Below are 22,860 nucleotides of genomic sequence, written 5' to 3'. Positions count from 1 at the left end.
TCGCGAGCAACCTCTCCTTCAGTTCTCCAGCTTGTATCTTGAATACAATTCAATAGTGCTATTAATGTGGCGCAGTCTTAAAAACTGCCCATATGTAACTGCTTTTTTTACATGAGAGGGATGGTAGCTGGAGAAATGAAGGAGAGTTGCACGCAGAGGGTTTATGGTAACTTACTGTGTTCACCTGTCCATTGTTGATTTTTACTAAAATGTCAAGAAATTCCAGTAGGGCACTGTCAATCTTGTACGTGAACTTGAGATTCATATTATTAGTTTTGTTCAGATACCTTACAAACTCCTCAAAGTCCGTCACGGTGCCATCCCAGGCCATGAACACATCGTCCACGAACCTGAGATAGCACCTGAGACGAACTTGAGGAAAGAATTTTTTTCTGTGAAAACAAATTTACTTTAAAAAATTGCCACGTACAGATTGGCAAAGGTACATGCCACGGGGGTGCCCATGGCGACACCCCCCGTTTGCGTGTAACACTGCCCATCAAACTGGAAAGAATTGTTATTAAGGACAAAGGTGAGAGACTCACAAATAAATTGGATGGTATCTGACTGTTTACCGGTGTGTTCCAACAATTCTCTAATGCACTCCACTCCTATTCTTTGTGGTATACTTGTAAAGAGCGACTCGATGTCGATCAATGCAAGTAGACAAGTTTCTGGCCATACCATATTCTGCAAACAATTAAGGAATTGGTTCGTGTCCCTAACTAGCGCTGGCACTTCCTGCAAAAGGGGTTGCAGTAGCCAATACAAATATTTGGATAGTGGCTCTGTGACTGACCCCACCCCCTAGACGATAGGTCTACCCGGGGGTGAGGTGAGGGTCTTATGAACCTTTGGCAGGAAGTACCACCGTGGGAAATTAGGGTATTGGGGTAACAGTTTTTCAGCCATACTTTTAATTGTATCCCCTACCCACAGGATAGGGAATAAATGTATGACCCATAGGCCAGTTGCTGGGCCCCCCTGTGATCTCTCTCCTGGTGCCCTAATGTTCTGAAGATTTTTGTTCAGAACACAATCTCTCCATGTGAGCAATGTGGCAGCGGTTGACATGCCCTCTCCAAGCACTGTCTAAGGGAGAGCCTGAGATACACAAGTACAGTGCTCAGCTTTCCCATAGATGCAGTAGAGAAAATGGAGGGTGCATGTTGACCATTGCCGCTCCGTGCACTAGGAGAGACGATGTTCTGAACAAAAATCTTCCGACCACCTGGGCTCTAAGCTGTAGATCACGGGGGGTCCCACCGGTTGGACCCCCACAATCATACACTTATTCCTTATCCTGTGGATAGGGGATAAGATTAAAAGTATCGGAGTTCTCCCTTAACCAGTCAGATGCCCATGTTATGGTCCTCAGAATAGCATGTAGCAATATAAAGAAACATAGCCTGCACTCACTGCTAAGTACGGGTCTAACGGCCTCGGATACCGGACCTCCTCGGTAGCGTGGGATTCACAGCAGCTGCTGACAGCGCTCAGAAAACAGGCAACTGCCAGCGGTTTCGCGTTACAATCAATGCTTCTTCCGGCCTAGTGAAATGTCATCAGGCTGATGATTTTATCAGGTGAATGCTGGAATCATGTGACCAGGTGACGTATTAGTGCAGAATAACGGGAAAGGAAAATAATAATTATAAGTTTTTACACCTTAACCAAAATGTGTAGCACTATTTATTACTAGTATAAAGCACTTTAGTACAAGAATGGGGACATGTCTAATCTGTCATTCAGACCTAGTGGACCCTGCGCATCAAGGCGCAGAATCCACTTGGCCTCCGCTTGTAAAAGAGCCTGCCTTCTGTTCACACTATTGCGGTAAGTTGAGACTTGTTCTATACCTCCAAATTTTAGATCGGTACAGCTACCATTATGTATAGACCGCATATGTTCCACGAATCTGGGGGAACCTCCTCCTTTTTTCACTGAATAAGCGTGTTCACGGATTCTGATCCTTAACTGCCTTTCGGTTTTCCCGACGTAGAAATTGCCACATGAACAGAGCAGAAAATAAACCACGTACATACTGCGACAAGTGATTAAATCTTTCACCTCAATTGTATGTCCTCCCAGAACACATATGTTTGAATTTATATTCATATTACATTGTGTACATGTTCCACATTTTTTATTGCCTTTTGGGAAGGGGGTTGTCAACCAGGTCTCCTGTCTCTGCTCTTTTTTAAAAAGTCTGGATTTATTTTTCAAAAAATCCTGGATAGTACCATTTTTCCTGAAAGTCACAATAGGTCTATTCACTGTTGTGTCATTAATATCCGAATCTGCAAGTAGAAGATGCCAGTTACTAGATATAGCTGTTTTAATCATAGCATTTAATGGGCTGTTTCTGAATGCAAAAACAAATCTTTCACTTCGGTTAGTTGAATTAACGTTCCTAGAGCTGTTCTTCACTTTAATAAGGTCGTTCCTGTTCCTTATTTATGCTTTTTTGTAAGCTTTATTAATGACTTGTGTTTATGGAGGGGACAGCCTAGAATTTTTCGACCTTCGTCTAGTGGTTAAGGATGGACTATTAAACACTGAAGGCTACAGAAAATCAGTGGCCAAAAATGCTATCCTGCACTATGAGAGCTTGCATCCAAAACAGGTAAAGGATGGAATTCCATATAGTCAATTCTTGAGACTTAGGAGGAATAACACAGAAGACGGCTGTTACAAAAAGCAAGCTGCAGAATTGTCACATAGGCTGAGAGCAAGAGGGTACCCAGTACAAGTCATTAATAAAGCTTACAAAAAAGCAGAGATAAGGAACAGGAACGACCTTATTAAAGTGAAGAACAGCTCAGTGAAAAAAGGAGGAGGTTCCCCCAGATTCGTGGAACATATGCGGTCTATACATAATGGTAGCTGTACTGATCTAAAATTTGGAGGTATAGAACTAGTCTCAACTTACCGCAATAGTGTGAACAGAAGGCAGGCTCTTTTACAAGCAGAGGCCAAGTGGATTCTGCACCTTGATGCGCAGGGTCCACTAGGTCTGAATGACAGATTAGACATGTCCCCATTCTTGTACTAAAGTGCTTTATACTAGTAATAAATAGTGCTACACATTTTGGTTAAGGTGTAAAAACGTATAATTATTATTTTCCTTTCCCGTTGTTCTGCACTAATACGTCACCTGGTCACATGATTCCAGCATTCACCTGATAAAATCATCAGCACGATGACATTTCACTAGGCCGGAAGAAGCATTGATTGTATAACGCGAAACCGGCGGCAGTTGCCTGTTTTCTGAGCGCTGTCAGCAGTTGCTGTGAATCCCCCGCTACCGAGGAGGTCCGGTATCCGAGGCCGTTAGACCCGTACTGAGCGGTGAGTGCAGGCTATGTTTCTTTATATTGCTACATGCTGTTCTGATGCTTGACTCTCTGTCCTAGCACCACCGTGGGTCAGAACAGAGACTCTTTCAGCGGTTCCAAGAGTCCAAAGAAGGGTGTAAGGATTTATGTTGCTAGTGCCGCTACCTGTCTAATTCTTTGAGAAGCTGTATATTGTGTCCTCAGAATAGCGACTGGTCGGCAATGAGATGCAACAGCGTTGCAGCACAAACCATGCGTCAAAACTGGAAGGTAAGCAGGAAATTACAAAAGCAAGGTGTAATGAAGGCAGCATTAGAATTCAAGGCTGAAGGTCAAATCAGAAGAACACGACAGAAGGCAACTAATTCAAGGGGCATGAAAAGAGAAAAATTGCAGGTCAACCACGAGCAGGACTGAGGAAAAAAGTCACAGGCTAAAGGTAGAACCCAAAGATAAAATCTGATACACAAAAAAGTTAGGAGGCCCTCGCCTAACTTTAATTGACTGCCAGTGGTGTTTAGAGTCTATCTACCATGGCAACCAGATGCCAAGGCCAATGGTGTTATCAACATGTGCCAATTGTCATGGCAACGTTACACACCCACCAATGAAATGCAGAGCAGCAGCGCTAGAGCAGGGAGAGTTAGGGCTCATTCACACAAGCGGATTTCTTTTCAAACTCACAGTGGATCTCCCACTGTGAGTTTGAAAAGGGGTGGGGTCTCAGTGCGCTACCTGCAGCAGATTTTCACCAGCGAAATCCCCGCTGTTAAAAATCCGCCGCAGACCCCATTGACCCATAGGGTCTTCGGCGGATTTTCAACAGCGGAGATTCTGCTGGCGAAAATCTGCTGGTGAAAATATGCCGCAAGAATGTCTACATACCTCGGGGAAGATTTATCAAAGCTGTGTTTTTGTCCATAGCAACCAGAGCTCAGATTACATTTCTTTAACTGAGCTGTTAAAATGAAAGCAGAGCTCTGATTGGTTGCTACAAAGAACAGGTTTTTTTATAGATCATTTCAATAAATGATGCCCACTGTGTATTTTAGTAGCATTTTAGGGTTAGTATCATTTTTATCAAAACACATACTCGAATTTTTCTTATGCTTCTACAAGGAACTTCCAAAATGTTTGCACAACTTTAAGAACACAATTTGCAACAAAGAAACATAAGTATAAAAAAAATTAAAAAAAAAGCCTAACATTGCAGCAGATTGACCTAGCTAAAGATATTACAGAATAAACAGAACAGGTTTGTTAAAATGATAAAAGGATAAAAATTGTGATAACATACATGAATAAATAATTTATACTAAAACCTACATGCAACCTCTGCTTTTGCCATAAAATGGACAATAAAAATACAAGAAGAGAAAGCTTCACAGTGTTATTATAATGGTGTGTCATCATCCTTATTAGATTTTAAGCTGAAAGGGGTGAAGGTGTCATTTATATGTTAGTGTGACAGTGACTTAAGCGCTGTTTCCTGATAACATTATCACATTACCTTCATCCTTAACACATTTATATAAAATCTGTTTACAAGAGTCAATTGAGCTTGAGATAGCACTGAGCACTGTTGCTAGGAGACACTGCTTTTAAAAGAACACATGCTCGGAGTTTTCTTATATAATGTCAGACATGACAGTGTACTTATGACATTAGCGCTGAAACAGATGTTGTAAGAATGTGTTTGCCGATCACTCTATGTACTCCTTAGATGTCAGACAAAGAGAAACAGTGATGGCCGTAGGCCAGTGCTCCATCCAGACAGTGATCTGCAGAGCCTTGGTATTGGTAGCATACACAGTCACCATCTAGATTTTTACTTTTGTGTAAGGCTAAGTTTCTACTTTGTTTTTTGTGCTGCGTTTTTCGGTTTGAAAAAAATGTAAGAAAAAACGCCTGAAAAAACGGCAGTGCAATTTCCTGCGTCTAGCGTTTTTTTCTGGCGTTTTTCATTTGTGTGGAAATTGCATTTTTGGCAGTAGTGATGGAAAAAAATGTATTTAACGAATTCTAAATTTTAATAAATTTTTAATAAAGTCTGTGTGTTTCACTTTTTTCTCTCTATTTCTTTTTACATTTTTTAGGTAGTACTACTACTACTCCCAGCATGGAACAGACTGCTCCATGATGGGAGCAGTAGTACCTGTACTAATAGACATATCGCCCGATGCGATCGTCCATAATATAGCAGAGATGTGGAGCGGCTCTATACAGCGCTCGCATGATGTGAATAGAACATCACTCATTCATATTTTCCGCCCAGAGTGGAGATTGGCCGGATGGTTGTAGCCAATCACAGCTCTCTGCGGAAATATGAATAGGTGTATATATACGGCAGTGCAGGGGACCATAGAAGAGCGTCCGGCCACATCTATACATTATACAGAAGGATTGCAACGGGCGATCTGTCAATTAGTACAGGTACTACTACTCCCATCATGGAGCAGTGTGTTCCATGCTGAGAGTAGTAGTACTACCTAAAAAATGTAAAAAATAAAGTGAAAAACACACATACACTACATTTTTATTATTGTCGAGCTATATTTTTTGTGCCCTGCCCGCACACATAAATTGATCCCTGTTTAAAAATTAATAAAAATTTTAATAGAAACATAGAATGTGTCGGCAGATAAGAACCATTTGGCCCATCTAGTCTGCCCAATAATCTGAATACTATGAATAATCCCTGGCCCTATCTTATATGAAGGATAGCCTTATGCCTATCCCAAGCATGCTTAAACTCCTTCACTGTATTTGCAGCGACCACTTGTGCATGAAGGCTATTCCATACATCCACTACTCTCAGTAAAGTAATACTTCCTGATATTACTTTTAAACTATACTTCCTGATATTACTTTTAAACTATACTTCCTGATATTACTTTTGCAATAAAAAAGATACATTTCATTAGATACAATTTTTTCCATCACTACTGTATCTTTTGTATTATGTTTTTATTTTATTTTTTTTTAAATGGTACCCTACGAAATTTTATTTAAAAAGGTATCTCCATCACTTTTTTGGATCACTAAAGTCCAAAAGAGAATAAAAACTGCCTGAAAAAACACCAAAGTTAAAACCCACATGGCATTTTTCTTGGTGGTTTTTTTTTTTACTCTATGGGAGAAAGACGCCATGATTTCAGGGGGAAAAACGCCAGTGGCTCAACATGCTGCGATTTAGCAAAACCACCAAAGAGCTGAAAAAATGCCAAAAAAGAGTGAAAAAACGCCAAAAGGATAAAAAAACGCCAAACTGAAAAATGTCAAGTGGAAAAAGAATTTTGCGATTTCTCATTGATTTACAGCTAACATCTGTCTGCAGGCAGAATTGGCGTTTTTCTTGGCGTAAAAAAATAAAAAAAAAAACAAGTAGGAACTTAGCCGAAGAGATTGGGGAGTTAAATACTCTGCAATACATAATCCCACTCCATCTTCTCAATAAATGAATGCCTTGTAAATCATTTCCTAATAATCCTAGTATTTTGCTTTTCACATAAAAAGTTAAACTGGCTGTCCAGAGGAAAAATAATTAGGTCTGGTCAGGGAGAGGTTAAGTTAATAAAAAAAAGAATGTCTCTTGCCTTCCTCGTTCCCACCCTATTCTGACACCTCTGGAACTTTCTTATTTTTCCATATCTAGCTGTATGAAGGCCCATTTTTGCACCATGGTCTGTAGATTTTTATTGATACCACTTTTGTGTGTATGTGACTTTTCATGACTTTTTATTCCTTTTTTTCTGGGATGCAATAAGATCAAAAATCAGCATCGTTCAGGATCATTAACATTATATTTTAATAGATCAGACATTTCCATGTGGCAATACCAAATATGTTGATTTATTTATAAATAAATAAAATATTTTTTATTATTTTAAGTGATTTAATGTTTGATTATGGGAAGGGCTTGTTTACATTTATTATTTTATTAATTTTTTTCTTACAGAGGACTATATACAGTGGGGATCAAAAGTTTGGGCACCCCAGGTAAAAATTTGTATTAACGTGCATAAAGCAGCCAAGGAAAAATGGAAAAATCACCAAAAGGCATCAAATTACAGATTAGACATTCTTATAATATGTCAACAAAAGTTAGATTTTATTTCCATCATTTACACTTTCAAAATAACAGAAAACAAAAAAATGGTGTCTGCAAAAGTTTGGGAACCTTGCAGAATTTATAGCATGCTTTGCAAAGCTGAGACCTGCCAGTGTCATGGATTGTTCTCAATCATCATCTGGGAAGACCAGGTGATGTCAATCTCAAAGGTTTTAATGCCCAGACTCATCTGACCGTGCCCCAACAATCAGCACCATGGGTTCTTCTAAGCAGTTGTCTAGAAATCTGAAACTGAAAATAGTTGACGCTCACAAAGCTGGAGAAGGCTATAAGAAGATAGCAAAACGTTTTCAGATGTCAATATTCTCTGTTCGGAATGTAATTAAGAAATTGCAGTCATCAGGAACAGTGGAAGTTAAAGCAAGATCTGGAGGACCAAGAAAAATATCAGACAGAAGAGCTCGCAGGATTGTGAGAAAACTATTCAAAATCCACGTTTGACTGCACAATCCCTCCAGAAAGATCTGGGAGACAGGCAGGATCTGGCAGGAGTTGTGTGCAGCAGGAGCTACACTGTGTGTTCTTCTATGAGCAGACATATAGGGCTACCCGGTGGCATACCTGTGTGTGCAGTAAGGTTTGGGGGCGGGCCAGCATGCCAACGTGACTGTGATGCGCATGCCCGCTTTCAAACCTTGCTGCACACACAGGGCTGCTGCCGGGTAGTCCTGTGTGTCTGCTCATAATGAGAATATGCAGTGTATATTCCACTGCACAGTTAGCATATACACTATGTGGGAGCCTCTCCTTAAAGGGTAGCTCCCACCATCATGTTTTTTTTTTCTGTCCCTGCCTATTGCCCTCCTATCCCTAACACCCTCCCTGCCTTTATTTATTTTTTTTACTATTTTAAAAATGGCATTTAGTCTGCCTGGTAGTGTGCTCACTACCAGGCAGACTTCCCCAGCAGGCACCACGTCACTGATGTCTGCTGGGGGGGCCAATTTCCGCCCTTAGTTCTCCTAACAGGGTGCCTCCAGCTGTTTAACCACTACAACTCCCAGCATGCCCTGACATCTATTGGCTGTCAGGGCATGCTGGGAGTTGTAGTGGTAAAACAACTGGAGGCACACAGGACAGGAGCTTCATGGGGGAAGGAGTGAGCCGGGAGCTGATGCGGGAGGGACGGGTGCGGGGGAGCCTCATCCTGGCGCTCGGTGAGTAACACCCAAACACCCGCGCCCCCCGTACCTTGCAGCAGCAGCCACCCCCCCCCCCTCAGCAGCCCCGCGCCCCCCGTACCTTGCAGCAGCCCCCCGCACCCCCCGTACCTTGCAGCAGGGCCGTCGGCGAGTGGGGGGAGCCGATGCGCAGCCCTGGATGTTACTGCGCCTGCGGAAAATTTCGACTGATTCCCTGCCGGAATCAGTCGGAATTTTGCAGTGACGTCACTCTGCACTGCATTCGGCCACTAGGAGGGCGACCCCTAGTGGACGAATTTCAAATTGCTTTTAAAATGTTTTAAAAGCATTTTTTTTTAATAAAAGTATATTAGAGATATGTTATAGTACTTAAGTACTACAACATATCAAAAATAATTTTTCATGACAGTGCCCATTTAATCTTACAATTCTGATTTTTGTTCCCCAGAAAGTGACCAAAGTAGGTACAATGCAGCTTATATTTTCTTAGGAATAGCATTATTTATAAGCAACAATTAGGATCAAGACATAAAAATTGTAGGATTGGCCAAATGGACATTTTTGCCACGTTATAACTTCTCACTGAAATAAACAAAAATAAAAAAAAAGCGTAAAAAGGAAAAAGTGTGAAAAACAATGCTAAGTGCTAATGGAATAGATTCTGACAGCACAAAACGTATCTATAAATTACACACTAGGTAATAACGCCATTAATATTGGTAAATGCAAAACTATAGACATTGTACCATGGGCATTCTAGGGCTTAATGCTAACGTACAAAATAACAATAAATAAATAAGAATGTCCTACTTTAAAGACATGGCCAAGTAAGAGTTACATTTATCACAGCAGTTCTGTGTAAGGCAAATGTGTCAAAAAATAATTAGCATTAACCATGGGACAAATTTTCTAACACCCCATAAAATTCTTGTCAAGTATATACTTGTTTGTGGCAGCGTGTGTTCCAAACACACAATAACTCTATCCTAAAATGGCTAAAGAGGTGGCATTACATTCAGAACACATGTCAGCGCTCATGAGTGCATTGATTTAATTCGGCTTAATGACTAAAGTCCCTGGTAAATTTAGATTATCCAAACAAAAGTTAGAACTTCAATGAGGAACAGACATGCCCTGGAGTGCAGAAGGATTTTCTCTTCAAAGCAATAAATGGTCCTGAAACCTGCACGCAGTTAAGTAAAACATGCTACCAGGGACTGTTTAATTGAATCTGCTGTCCTCCATTAACCATGTGTTTTCACGTGAACTAGAAGAAAACCCACAAAGGTGACATCAGTTACTTTCCTGTTATATTTAAATAGAAACCTACTTTACATAGTTTTCATTTGTTTAACAGTTAGGCCTGTTTTACAGTATGGGATCTACATGTGTCTTTTTTGGATGCTCTGACACAGTGCAGTTTTCTTCAGCATTCTGATGCAATTGTGAAGTCAAAACCAGATGTGAGTCATACTGAATCTATATATATATATATATATATATATATATATATATATATAAAACTCAAAAATTGTAGGGAATTAAAACCCACAAAGAAACCTACACTCCCCTCTTAGTAAATAAAGGCCAATATGTGTATATATGTATGTGTGTGTATGTTCCAGCATCACGTCCAAATGGCTAAAGATATTAACATGTAACTTGGCACACATGTTACTTATATGTCTACAACAAATATAGGATAGGTAATTTAACCCTTACTCACCCCCATTTGCCAGGGTCGGGGTTTTTGTTTAAAGTCCCAAACAAATCTATGGGAATTATATGTTAATTATATTATATTTCGATAATACTTGGTCACATGTTACTTATATGTCCACTTAAAATATAGGATAGTTAATTTATCCCTTAACTACCCCATTTGTGAGGGTCGGGGTTTTTGTTTAAAGTCCCATGTAAATCAATGGGAAATGTATGTTCCCACATAACTTCCATATGGCTGGGGATATTTTAATGCCTGGTACACATATTACAGGTCGGGATATGAGGTCAGGATAGGAGGTCGGGATAGGAGGACGGGATAGAAGGACAGGATAGGAGGTCAGTATAGGAGGTCGGAATAGGAGGTCGGGATAGGAGGACCGGTATAGGAGGTTGGAATAGGAGGACAGGATAGGAGGACGGGATTCGAGGTCGGCAAATGGGGTGGGGATATGACAACAATATATGAGGAGGGGATATGAAGTCAAAAGCTTCCTCCTTTGTTTATTTTCCTCCCCTACAAGGATAGGAAGGAAAAAACAGGCAACGCCGGGTACTCAGCTAGTAGAATAATAAAAAGAAGAGATACTACTTTTAAAACTATACTGAAAAGCTGCACTGTGTAAAGCCATAAAAGCTATGCATTATGGGGGAGATTTATCAAAACCTGTTCAGAGGAAAAGTTGCTGAGTTGCCCATAGCAACCAATCAGATCGCTTATTTCAAAAGGTCTTTTCAAAAATGAAAGAAGCGATCTGATTGGTTCCTATGGCAACTTTTCCTCTGAACAGGTATTGATATAACTCCCTCTATCTTTCTATCTATCTATCGGTAAAGATAGCAGCACACAAAAGTAATTTGTGCATAAAAAACGTGTAGTGTTTATTCCATCCTCTTACAACACAATGCGACGTTTCCGCAGCCTCTCGCTGCCTTTTTCAAGCATGCTTTACCCACCCTACTATTTTCCCAGGTCAGCCCCCTTATACACAGCACACCGGAAAGCCAAAAGCTGTCTGGGCATGCTGGGAGTTGTAGTGTTGATACAGCTGAAGACACTCTGGTTGGGAAACAATGCACTTTGTAATATACTGAATAGGCTAGGCCAGTGTTTCCCAATCAGTGTGCCTCCAGCTGTTGCAAAAATACAACTCCCAGCATGCTCAAAGGCTGTCAGGGAATGCTGGGAGTTGTAGTTTTACAACAGCTGGAGGCACACTGGTTTGGAAACACTGGTGTAACATGATGTGTATGCTGAATAGGCTAGGACAGTGTTTCCCAACCAGTGTGCCTCCAGCTGTTGCAAAACTACAACTCCCAGCATGCCCAAAGGCTGTCCAGGCATGCTGGGATTTGTAGTTTTGATACAGCTGGAGGCGGACTGGTTTGTAAACACTAGCATACACACACATAACAGGGACTACAACTCCCAGCATGTGTCATTCAGGTGCCCCCCCCCCTCCCCCTTCACATATAGAGATAATTCCCAGTATGAGATTTATTCCCCTGCAGTCCATACATTCCCAGCCCGTGTCCCTTCACATAACACTTCCTCCCCTTCACATACATCTTTTCTGTCTTCTTTCAGTGCAGACCTGCGTCCTCAGAATACAGAGCAGGGGGAGGGGAGATGAGGAGCTGTGTAGGAGCTTCTTGCTCTCAAGCACACCTGTGACCACCTGGAGGGGGAGATGAGGGGGCGTGGCCTATCTCTCTCATGCAGTTCTGAAAGAACAGAGAAAAAAATAAGCTATGAAATCTTGTCCACAGCCTAATCCTAACCTGTGGACAACTGTCAGAGATCCAACACAGAACTACAGAACTTCGTGGCCCACAAACAGGTAAGAAAAAAAAGACACATGCTACACAAACATATAATACATGTCCATTGCAAAAAACATGAACATTAAAAGAAGATGCAATATAGCCAAAAATCTTAACCACCGGAGTACCCCTTTAACGTGCACAAACATTGCCTTAGCAGCAGCCCGAGTAGCCATGGCAAGCCACCCACTTCTTTGGCCAGTCCTTTCCTTACCCCGGGATAGTAGTATATGTCACTTTAACTGTTCCTGTCTGTTCCATGATAACCTGTCTCTGCTTGACAAAGCAGTTTAACTTTTCTACTTCAGACAGTCTCTTGTACAGACAGTCTCTTATTCTCTTGTACAGTGACACAATACCAAGCCAAGTGTCCTGGTTTCCAATCCCCAAGAATCTTTGAAGCTTCCAGTCACTCTGCCCCTCCTGAAAAAGGGCAAGCTTGTGCCCTGATGTTAAAGTATCAGGCCTACTTCTCACTACCGAGTCCAGCAGTTACTTCCGCTAACAGGTCCCCAAGGCTCCTTCCACTCTCCATTATAGGCTCCATTCTAGGCCTATAACAGTATCTGGCTCTTTCCTTGTGGCTTTCAGCCCAAAAGACTCCGACTCACTTTCAACATGGTGGCAGTTTTTAAGATGGAGAGTCAAAGACCCAAAGAGGAACATCTCCATGAAGTCTTATATAATTGAACACCAACAAGGATATTATTATGTGAAGAGACAGAAAAAAAGATCAAGGACAACAAGAAATTGGAATAAAAAACTGCTATTCAAACTATTGAAGGGAAAAAAAGGAATAAACTGTGAGAAATAAAACCCATAAAAAAACTATAAAAGATAAAAAGTTTGAAAAAAGTATAAAAGTCTGATATTTAAAAGGATTTACAGACAGTAATAAAATAGAGATAAAAAAAATAGAAACTCTAGTAGTTCGGTTAGTTCATAAGTTTTACATGTAGATTGCATCACCGTCAGGGAGATATACTGTGGTCTTGCTATAATTCCCATTTTATGAAATAATTAATGAAAACTGTATGACTTAACATTTATGCTACTGACAGTTTCTTACAATAAATTAGCAAGACATAGAGAACATTTATTGTCCACATGCCACTTTATAGTTCAGTGGATTTCAGTAGTGAACTGAATTTACAATGTAGGTCACGTTTTAAAGTTACAGGAGGTTGAATGTCAGAATGTATTACATCAGATGGTGCTTGCTATTATATAATCATAAATCCCTAATCACAGCACATGAATGCTTTCTCTTTAAGGGTATTGTTCAAACTCACTGAATAAATAGAACCCATTATTATATACGTATTTGTTTTGACTAATTATGTCAATGACTAATTATGATAAAACACATATGATCTATTTTTACTATAATTAAAGGTTATCCAGAATTTAAAAACTGAGCTGCTTTCTTCCAGAAACAGCACCACTCTTGTTCTCTGGTTGTGTACAATATTGCAGTTCAATTCAATTGAAGTTACTGGAGTTAAAGGGGTACTCCAGTGCTTAGACATCTTATCCCCTATCCAAAGGACAGGTGTGACACTGTTTTTACAGGAAAACAGGTTTGTAAAGGATAACCCTTTAAAAAGTACCTGTCACCAAATAAGCTTTTCTAAACTAACTTAGGCTATGTTCCCTAACTACTCCTTACACCCCTCCCACCCTTAAAAAGTTTTTCAGAGCTTTAAAAAGTTCTGTATCTTACCGTTCTTCTTGCTCACATAGTGCAATCTCCCAGCAGGAGAAAGTGGGTGTTTTCCAGCTGGCATGACATCACTGAAGCCTGCTGGGGGATCACTTCTGCCCTCACAAGGTTGCAGTGCTGTGATGAATAGAAGACCTCAGGCTCTGTGCAGCTTTCAGTGAGGCTCTGTGCAGCTGTCAATCAAGCTCAGTGCAGGGAACTTCCTGAGTTTGGACTCCTGCCAGGCCAGGAGGAGACCAAACTCACTGTATTAATTGTGGCAGGGAACAGAACAAAGCCACCTAGTGGTCGTTTTTTCTATTATGTTTTAAACATATTTATGTCGATAATTTTAAACGCAAGTGAATGGGTACAAAAAGGAACACTACAGTATATTAAAAGTTTTATTTGGTGACAAGTACTCTTTAAATGCTGATGCGAAGTACATTAATTGTGGATTATCAAGGAATTTCAGGGAAAAAAATGTTCCAAAGAGAATAAGACAGTTGGAAAGAAAACACGAGAGTCTTTGCCCAAGCATGGGCTATTCTCCTGCCAGAAACAGGCACTTGAAGCCTCTCAATAGAGAGAAGGAGGGTCTTAGAAGTCAGACCCCCGGCAAACATTTATGTCTTTAGGAGAATATGTCATATACAATAGATTTTACTGATTAGACTCAAACACTGAAACCATTTTTTTCTCCTAATTGTTATTGTAACACTCACGTTTCTGAAGACAGGAACTCCGGTGTATGTGGATCCGCTGGACCTGTGTGGCAGATGACTCGGACCGTGCCAGGGAACGGAGTCTAAGGTGCCGCTGGTCTTCACCAGAGCCTGCCGCAAAGCGGGATGGACTTGCTGTTGCAGGCGACACCCAGGTCGTAACCCCTGGCAACGGCTCGACCACACAGGCGGCTGAGGAGATGCGAAGCACAGAAGGGATGAGACAACTCGTAGTCAGGATAGCTGTAGGTCAGGGCAGGCAGCACAGTAGTGTAGTCCGGACGTAGCAGAAGTTCAGTAGGCAGGTGGCAGAGAAGCAAGGTCAAGGTCACAAGAGCAGTAGATCCGGTACACGGCAAGGCAATACAAAGGAATGCTTTCTCTAGGGCACAAGGCAACAAAGATCTGGCAGAGAACTGAGGAGGGTGGAGGAATTTATCAACAAGACACAGGTGGTTACACTAATGAGCATACTGGCCCTTTAAATCTTAAAGCTCCGGCGCGCGCACGCCCTAAGGGACGGGGACACCCGCGCCGGAGCAGAGAGGCAGAAGCAGAGGCAGGGGAAACAACCGGAGAGTGACGGACTGGGGGTCGTATCCGGGTGCGTCCCGCAATGCGAGTCCCAGCCCCGTCGGCAGCAGAAGGTAAGGGGACCATGCGCTCACGGCCAGCGTGTAAGGCAGGAGCGCATAGCGTGACAGTTATGTCCTGTTTGGAAATTATTTATTACTTTTATTTGTACATTCAGATTTCAAGTGAATTTGAGGGGTCTTCATATTAGAAATACCCCATAATGGACCCCATTATGAAAACTACAACGCTCAAAGTATAAAAAATTACTTTCAGAAAGTTTGTTAACCCTTTAGATGTTTCATAGGAATAGCAGCAAAGTGCAGGACAAAATTCAAAATGTTCATTTTTTACACTAACATATTCTTGTAAAAGGAGAAAAAGTCCAACAAAATTTGTAACCTAATTTTTCTTGAGTAAGGAAATAAAGTGAATGTAAGGTGCTCTGCCAGTGCACTACAGGGCTCAGAAGGGAAGGAGTGACAATGGGAGTTTGGAAAGAGAATTTTGCAGAAATGTTTTTTGGGGGGCATGTCGCTTTTAGGAAGCCCCCATGGTGCCAGAACAGCAAAAAAAAAAAAAAACACATGGCACACTATTTGGGAAACTCAAGAAACATAACAAGGGGTATAGTGAGCCTTAATTCCCTACTGGTGACACCCTAAATTTTTTGACTAAAATCCTGGTGTTACCCAAAATTTTTCATTTTCACAAGTGGTAACAGGAGAAAATGTCCCCCAAAAAATTGTAACCCCCAGAGATGAGCGAATCGAATCAACAAATCCGAATTCGCTACAAATTTCCTGGAAAATTCAATCTGTAACAAATAGGAATATCGCCACAATTCGATAAAACAAATCACTTCATTAAACTCCATTATGTGCAGTCCAGGTGATCTAAAATGGCGGCTACACATGTGAGGACATGGGGCAAGGAATTCTGGGAAGGTGGGTAGGAGGGATCACCCTGAATCACATGGTGGCATGCAGCCTATCAGCAGCCAGCAGCCCTGTGATGTCACAGCCCTATATATTCGGCAGCCATTGCTGAACACAGGCATTTCTGGGACTTGTAGCTCAGAGAGCAGACTGTGTGCTACTGACAATACAAATCTTATTCTTCCCAGCAACAATTCCATTCACCTCAAGCCTGCGTCACTGCAGACAGGCAGGGACAGTGCAGAGTGTGAGAGAGTACATTTACTGCTGGTGCAACCTTTTTGGGGCTTATTATCTGCAAATAAGTGAAATATATACACACTCAGCAATTCTGTCTTTTTTCTGGTTAAAGCTCATAGGGGGCAGTTTGTGTGAAAGCACTAAAAGACTTCAGCACTAGAATGTTACACTTATTTCTGGTGCAACCTTTTTTGGGCGTATTATCCGCAAATAAGTGAAATATATACACACTCAGCAGTTCCATGTTTATTCTCGTTAAAGGTCATAGTTTGCAGTTAGTGTAAAAGCACTAAAACATGCACTAGATAGTTACGCTTATTTCTGGTACAATGTTTTTGGGGCATATTATCCGCAAATAAGTGAAATATATATGCACTCAGCAGTTCTACCTTTTTTCTGGTTAAAGCTCATAGGAGGCAGTTAGTGTGAAAGGACTAAAAGACTTCAGCACTAGATTGTTATGCTTATTTCTGGTGCAACCTTTTTGGGGCGTATTATCCGAAAATAAGTGAAATATATACGCACTCAGCTGCTCGTCGTCATATATTAGCTCTGGAATTACCACAAGAATCCAAGAAAACAGGTTGGAGCAATAAAAATAAACCATAACTGATTAAATGACACATTTGCAGTTTCATACACAGTTTCACAGTACCAGCCATGTTTACTTACACATGCTTGGCTTAATATTTTAAACAAGCATATGATACCCAGTAGCCCTCTCGGATCAGGCCTGCACCACGGAGGGCAAACCGACACACTACTCTGTTATTGTGCTGCTCTGCGGCCTACATCCCAGGCTCTATCATAGTGCCGCCCTATGTTCTCGTCATGCTGCTGCCACCTCCAGGCTCTGTCATTCTGCCGCCATGTGATCTCCTTGTTATTGGTTTTGTGGTCATACAGTATTTGTCCAAAGTAAATGCTTCGGGCCCCCGGGACACTCAGTCATGAGCATCGGGGGTGCCCTGAGAGGCAGGGGGTGGAACAGGTGGTAAGTAATTGTGAGGCACTACAATCTTGTCAGGCTGCTGCCACATACAGGCTCCAAGAAAATGAGTTGGAGTAATAAAAATAAAACATAACATGGCACGCGTGTTCAAGCTGGTTATCAAGCAGTTCCTTAAAGGACAACTGTAGTGGTCAAAAATCCCTGCCCAAATGTTCCCCAAACAAAAGTTATACAATTCAGTCAATTAGTCCTATTTACCTATATGCAGCCGTTTCTGAGATATTAGAGTTGCCAGCATAGCCCAGTAGTCCTGCGTCCGTCCCCTATTCATTACATTGCAGCCGCCATCTTGGGGACGGAGATCTCTTCCTCCCAGCAGTGTTTGTGCTCCCCCTAGCCTCTGTCAGCTCCTCCCTGCTTATGCATATGCATGAGCGGGTGCTTTCTGAGGCAGCCATAGGCTCATCCTCAGAAACGCCCCTATCTGTAAGATTGGAGCAGGGGGAGAATGAGGACGTCCACAGCTCCTCCCCCCTCCCCTGCTCTGTCTACATAGGACCTCACTTATCACGGGGAGGTTTCAAGTTTTCATGGGGGAAACACAGAGCAAACCACAGAGCAGGGAGGGGGGAGGGGAGGACGTGTGTGTGAAGGAGACATATTACACTGCACGGGCTGGTGGTGTATAGACTACAGGGAATAAATATCATACTGATTCTGTGTGTGAGAGGGGGGACTACTGAATGACACATGCTGGGAGTTGTAGTCCCTGTTATGTGTGTGTGTATGCCAGTGTTTCCCAACCAGGGAATGCTGGGAGTAGTAGTTTTGCAACATCTGGAGGCACCCTGGTTGGGAAACACTGGTGTATGAACTACAACTCCCAGGAGATTACAGAGATACAATAGAGGTGTTGGTGAACTACAACCCCCAGGAAACTACAGAGATACAATATAGGTGTTGGTGAACTACAACTCCCAGCCAGGAGACTACAGAGATACAATATAGGTGTTGGTGAACTACAACTCCCAGGAGACTACAGAGATACAATATAGGTGTTGGTGAACTACAACTCCCAGGAGACTACAGAGATACAATAGAGGTGCTGGTGAACTACAACCCCCAGCCAGGAGACTACAGAGATACAATATAGGTGTTGGTGAACTACAACTCCCAGGAGACTACAGAGATACAATACAGGTGTTGGTGAACTACAACTCCCAGCCAGGAGACTACAGAGATACAATATAGGTGTTGGTGAACTACAACTCCCAGGAGACTACAGAGATACAATACAGGTGTTGGTGAACTACAACTCCCAGCCAGGAGACTACAGAGATACAATATAGGTGTTGGTGAACTACAACTCCCAGGAGACTACAGAGATACAATACAGGTGTTGGTGAACTACAACTCCCAGCCAGGAGACTACAGAGATACAATATAGGTGTTGGTGAACTACAACTCCCAGGAGACTACAGAGATACAATATAGGTGTTGGTGAACTACAACTCCCAGGAGACTACAGAGATACAATAGAGGTGTTGGTGAACTACAACCCCCAGGAGACTACAGAGATACAATAGAGGTGTTGGTGAACTACAACTCCCAGGAGACTACAGAGATACAATATAGGTGTTGGTGAACTACAACTCCCAGGAGACTACAGAGATACAATATAGGTGTTGATGAACTACAACCCCCAGGAGACTACAGAGATACAATATAGGTGTTGGTGAACTACAACACCCAGGAGACTACAGAGATACAATAGAGGTGTTGGTGAACTACAACACCCAGGAGACTACAGAGATACAATAGAGGTGTTGGTGAACTACAACTCCCAGGAGACTCCTGATACAATAGAGCTGTTGGTGAACTACAACCCCCAGGAGACTACAGAGATACAATAGAGGTGTTGGTGACATACAACACCCAGGAGACTACAGAGATACAATAGAGGTGTTGGTGAACTACAACACCCAGGAGACTACAGAGGTACAATAGAGGTGTTGGTGACATACAACACCCAGGAGACTACAGAGGTACAATAGAGGTGTTGGTGAACTACAACTCCCAGGAGACTACAGAGATACAATAGAGGTGTTGGTGAACTACAACTCCCAGGAGTCTCCTGATACAGTAGAGGTGTTGGTGAACTACAACTCCTTTATACACTCAAACAGCAGAAAGCTGTCACGGCATGCTTGGATGTATAGTCTTACAACAGCTGGAGTCACCTCTGCAACTCCAAGCATGCACATACAGCAGAAAGCTGACAGGGCATGCTGGGATTTGTAGTCTTGCAACAGCTGGAGGCACCACTGGAATTCCCAGCATGCCCGAACAGCATATAAAATAACTGGGCATGCTTGGAGTTGTAGTTGTGAAAAAGATGGAGGGACCCCTATCAGGACAGTTTTATAGACAAACAATTATGTTTTTTTTTTACCATTTTTATTTTCACTATCCCCTCTCCAGTGCCCACACTACAGTGAGCATGGAGGCAGCTGCTTCATCACTGGACAGGAGGCAGCATGGGGAGGGGGAGATGAGCAGAAGGGGAGGGTGTATGCATAGGGAAGGGAGATGTGGGCGTTACAATATAATAATTTGCTCGGGGGATAGAACAGGGGGAGGGCAGCAGCTTACAGGAAGTAAGCACAAGGCATGATGGGAGATGTAGTTTTATTTTCACTTCTCCTCCGTAATTCGTGTGCTGATAACGGGATAACGACTGGGCCAATTTTGATGGGGGAGACATCGTTGGAAAGGTCTTTCAAAGACCTATTAAATGAGGTTAAAAAAAAGTTTTTTTGCCCAGCACTGCAGATGTCCTTTAAGTCTTCAACCCATCTGCAGGACATCCTAAAATGGCCAGGAAACTTTGCATGTACTTCAGCCACTGGTATACCACAAAGCACACCCTCCTTAAGCTGCTCGCCATCATATATAAGCATTAGAATTACCACAAGAATCCAAGGAAACAGGTTGGAGCGATAAAAGTAAACCATAACTGATTAAATGACACATTCACAGTTTCATATGCAGTTTCACAGTACCAGCCGTGTTTACTTACACATGCTTGGCTTAATATCTTAGACAAGCATATGATACTGGCAGGATCTACCGAGTAGCCCTCCCGGGTCAGGCCTGCATCACTGAGAGAGAGGACAACTGACACACTATTCTGTCAATATTGGCTGCCGCCACCTCCAGACTGTGTCTTTGTGCCGCCATATGGTCTCCTCATACTGCTGCCACATCCAGGCTCTATCATAGTGCCACCCTATGGTCTTGTCATGCTGCTGCCACCACCTGCAGGCTCTGTTAATCTACCACCATGTGATTTCCTTGTTATATTAATTTTGTGGTAATCCAGTATTTTTTCAAACTAAATGCTTCGGGCACCCGGGACACTCAATCATGAGCATCGGGGGGCTGAGAGGCAGGGGCTAAAAAAAAGTGGTAGCTCGCCTCGCGGCGGACCGCCAGCTCAATTTTAAGATACAAGTACGAACTTTTCTATAGTTTACATTACAGTATACACTATTGGAGCAGAAATTACTGCGGCTGCTGGCACCAGAATTGCTCTCCAAAAGGTCCTCAAATAAGGATTTAAAAAAAGTAAAATTAAATGAAATAAAATTTTTATTTAAAAACCTCTTTATTGTGATGCCATATGGTCTCCCAACCCTGCTTCCACATCAAGATGCTCTGCGGCAGTGATTCTAATAGGGATGCCTGTAATCTGCATGTCATACTGAATAACAGTATTATTTCACAAACACAGCACACTCCCTATGCGTGTTACGGCAAGGCAAAGTGTTCTACACCCCTATTAAGGCTCTCTGTAGCCCGGAAATAGCTGTTTTTTTAATAAACCAAAAGAACACTGCAGCACTCCGAGTGTTATTTGGAATCATGAGTAGCATTTATTCCATCATAGTTATCAGTGGCAATGTTTCAGCTGCTAGCAAGCAGCATTTCTCAAGCAATTACATAGTGCAAATGGAAGAAAATAAATATGGTGGGCATCGTGACATCATCATCATTTATATACAAGCAATAACAAATGTGGATCCATGTCAAAATTAGCGATCAGTGCAAAAAAACAGTGAGAGTACAGTTCATAATGGTACATACATATATATACGTAGGGGGAAATTTATCAATGTTGGTGTATGTAGAAGTTTTTTGTAGATCGTTTTGGTTGGTCTAAATTTGGTGCAATTTCATCAAACTTACCATACTTGTGCAAGGCACATGATAAATTTTGTGCCAAGTTCTAAATCTCCACATAAATCTCCATTTGTACACTTGAGCTGCATCTCACAGGAAAAGTAAACACAGGGATTTTTGCTGGTATGTGGAAACAGTCATTTTTGTGCTCTATGGCAATTTTTTTACTGCCTTCAGGTACCACTCCATGGGTTGGATGCAGAGCACCCAGTCCACAGAGTGTAAGGAGGTGAGGAGTGATGTATAGCATATACAGTGGTGCAGAGCATCACTACTTACCTCTGCCGGCTGTATAGTATAAAGGGGTGCATAGTGTACCCATGTATACTATACAGGAGCCCAGCAAGGAAAGAGTTAACCCATGCTGCGCAGTTCTGGGTTAAGTCTTTGTACGCTATCTTGTATTTACATCTGTCTATAGATGCGGCTACACTGTGCTCCCCACCGGCTCCTGTATACAGATGTCATAATTCATAATCCCCGCCGCTGAGAGACCGGAGCCCTGATTGGTGATTAACCAATCAGAGCTCCCGTCTCACGGCGGTGGGGATTATGAATTATGACAGCATATACAGGAGCCTGGAGCCGTCAGGGAGCGCAGTGTAGCCGCATGTGCCGCTGGCCTGTTAACTTAATAAATGCGGATCGCAGCGGGTCTCTGAAGAATTACCTGCTGCGATCTGCCCCTCAGCCCCTAGACTATAACTCCCATCATGGACAGAGTCTGTCCATGATGGGAGTAGTAGTCCACAAAGTCCCACAGCCGGGAGATGTGCAAGTGCCATCCCTAAGCGCTACGGTACTACAACTACTCCCATCATGGACAAAGTCTGTTATAATACAGGGGCTGAGGGGCAGATCGCAGCAGGTCATTCTCCAGAGACCTGCTGCGATCCGCATTTATTAACTGTGCAAGTCGGTGGTACATGTGTCTCCACTGGGAGCTCTGATTGGTGAAAAGCTTTTCACCAATCAGAGCTCCCGTCTCTCAGCAGCGGGAATTATGAATGATGACAGCATATACAGTATTCTCCGCCGGGAGCTGGCAGGCAGCGCAGTGGAGCCGCATGTGCTGCAGGCTTTTACAGTTAATAAATGTGGATCGCAGCGGGTCTCGGGAGAATGACCCGGTGCAATCTGCCCCTCAGTCCCTAGGCTATAACTCCCATCATGGGCAGAGTCTGTCCATAATGGTAGTAGTAGTCCTAACTGTCCCAAAATAGTCCTGCAGCAGGGGGGATGTGCAAGTGTCCCATGATGGGAGTAGCTGTAATTTAGCAGTGTTGAGGGACGGCTCCTGCATCCCCCCGGCTGTCTCGGTAGAATACTT

The 22,860-nt window shown here is 42.4% G+C and overlaps 1 protein-coding gene across 1 annotated transcript in view; it reads right to left on the bottom strand.

The window, feature by feature from the left end:
* Positions 1–17,626, bottom strand: part of LOC130369293 (speedy protein 1-B-like) — a 92,605-nt gene extending 74,979 nt beyond the window's left edge. The window contains exon 1 of the mRNA XM_056574376.1: positions 17,547–17,626. Within this exon, the coding sequence (XP_056430351.1) occupies positions 17,547–17,619 (73 nt within the window). The 5' untranslated portion in view covers positions 17,620–17,626. The remainder of the gene's footprint in view (positions 1–17,546) is intronic.
* Positions 17,627–22,860: the final 5,234 nt, after the last annotated feature.

The sequence above is a fragment of the Hyla sarda genome, chromosome 4 (assembly GCF_029499605.1).
Source record: "Hyla sarda isolate aHylSar1 chromosome 4, aHylSar1.hap1, whole genome shotgun sequence".
NCBI lineage: Eukaryota > Metazoa > Chordata > Amphibia > Anura > Hylidae > Hyla > Hyla sarda.
Note: the sequence above shows the minus strand (reverse complement) of the source record. Positions and strands in the feature narration are given on the sequence as shown.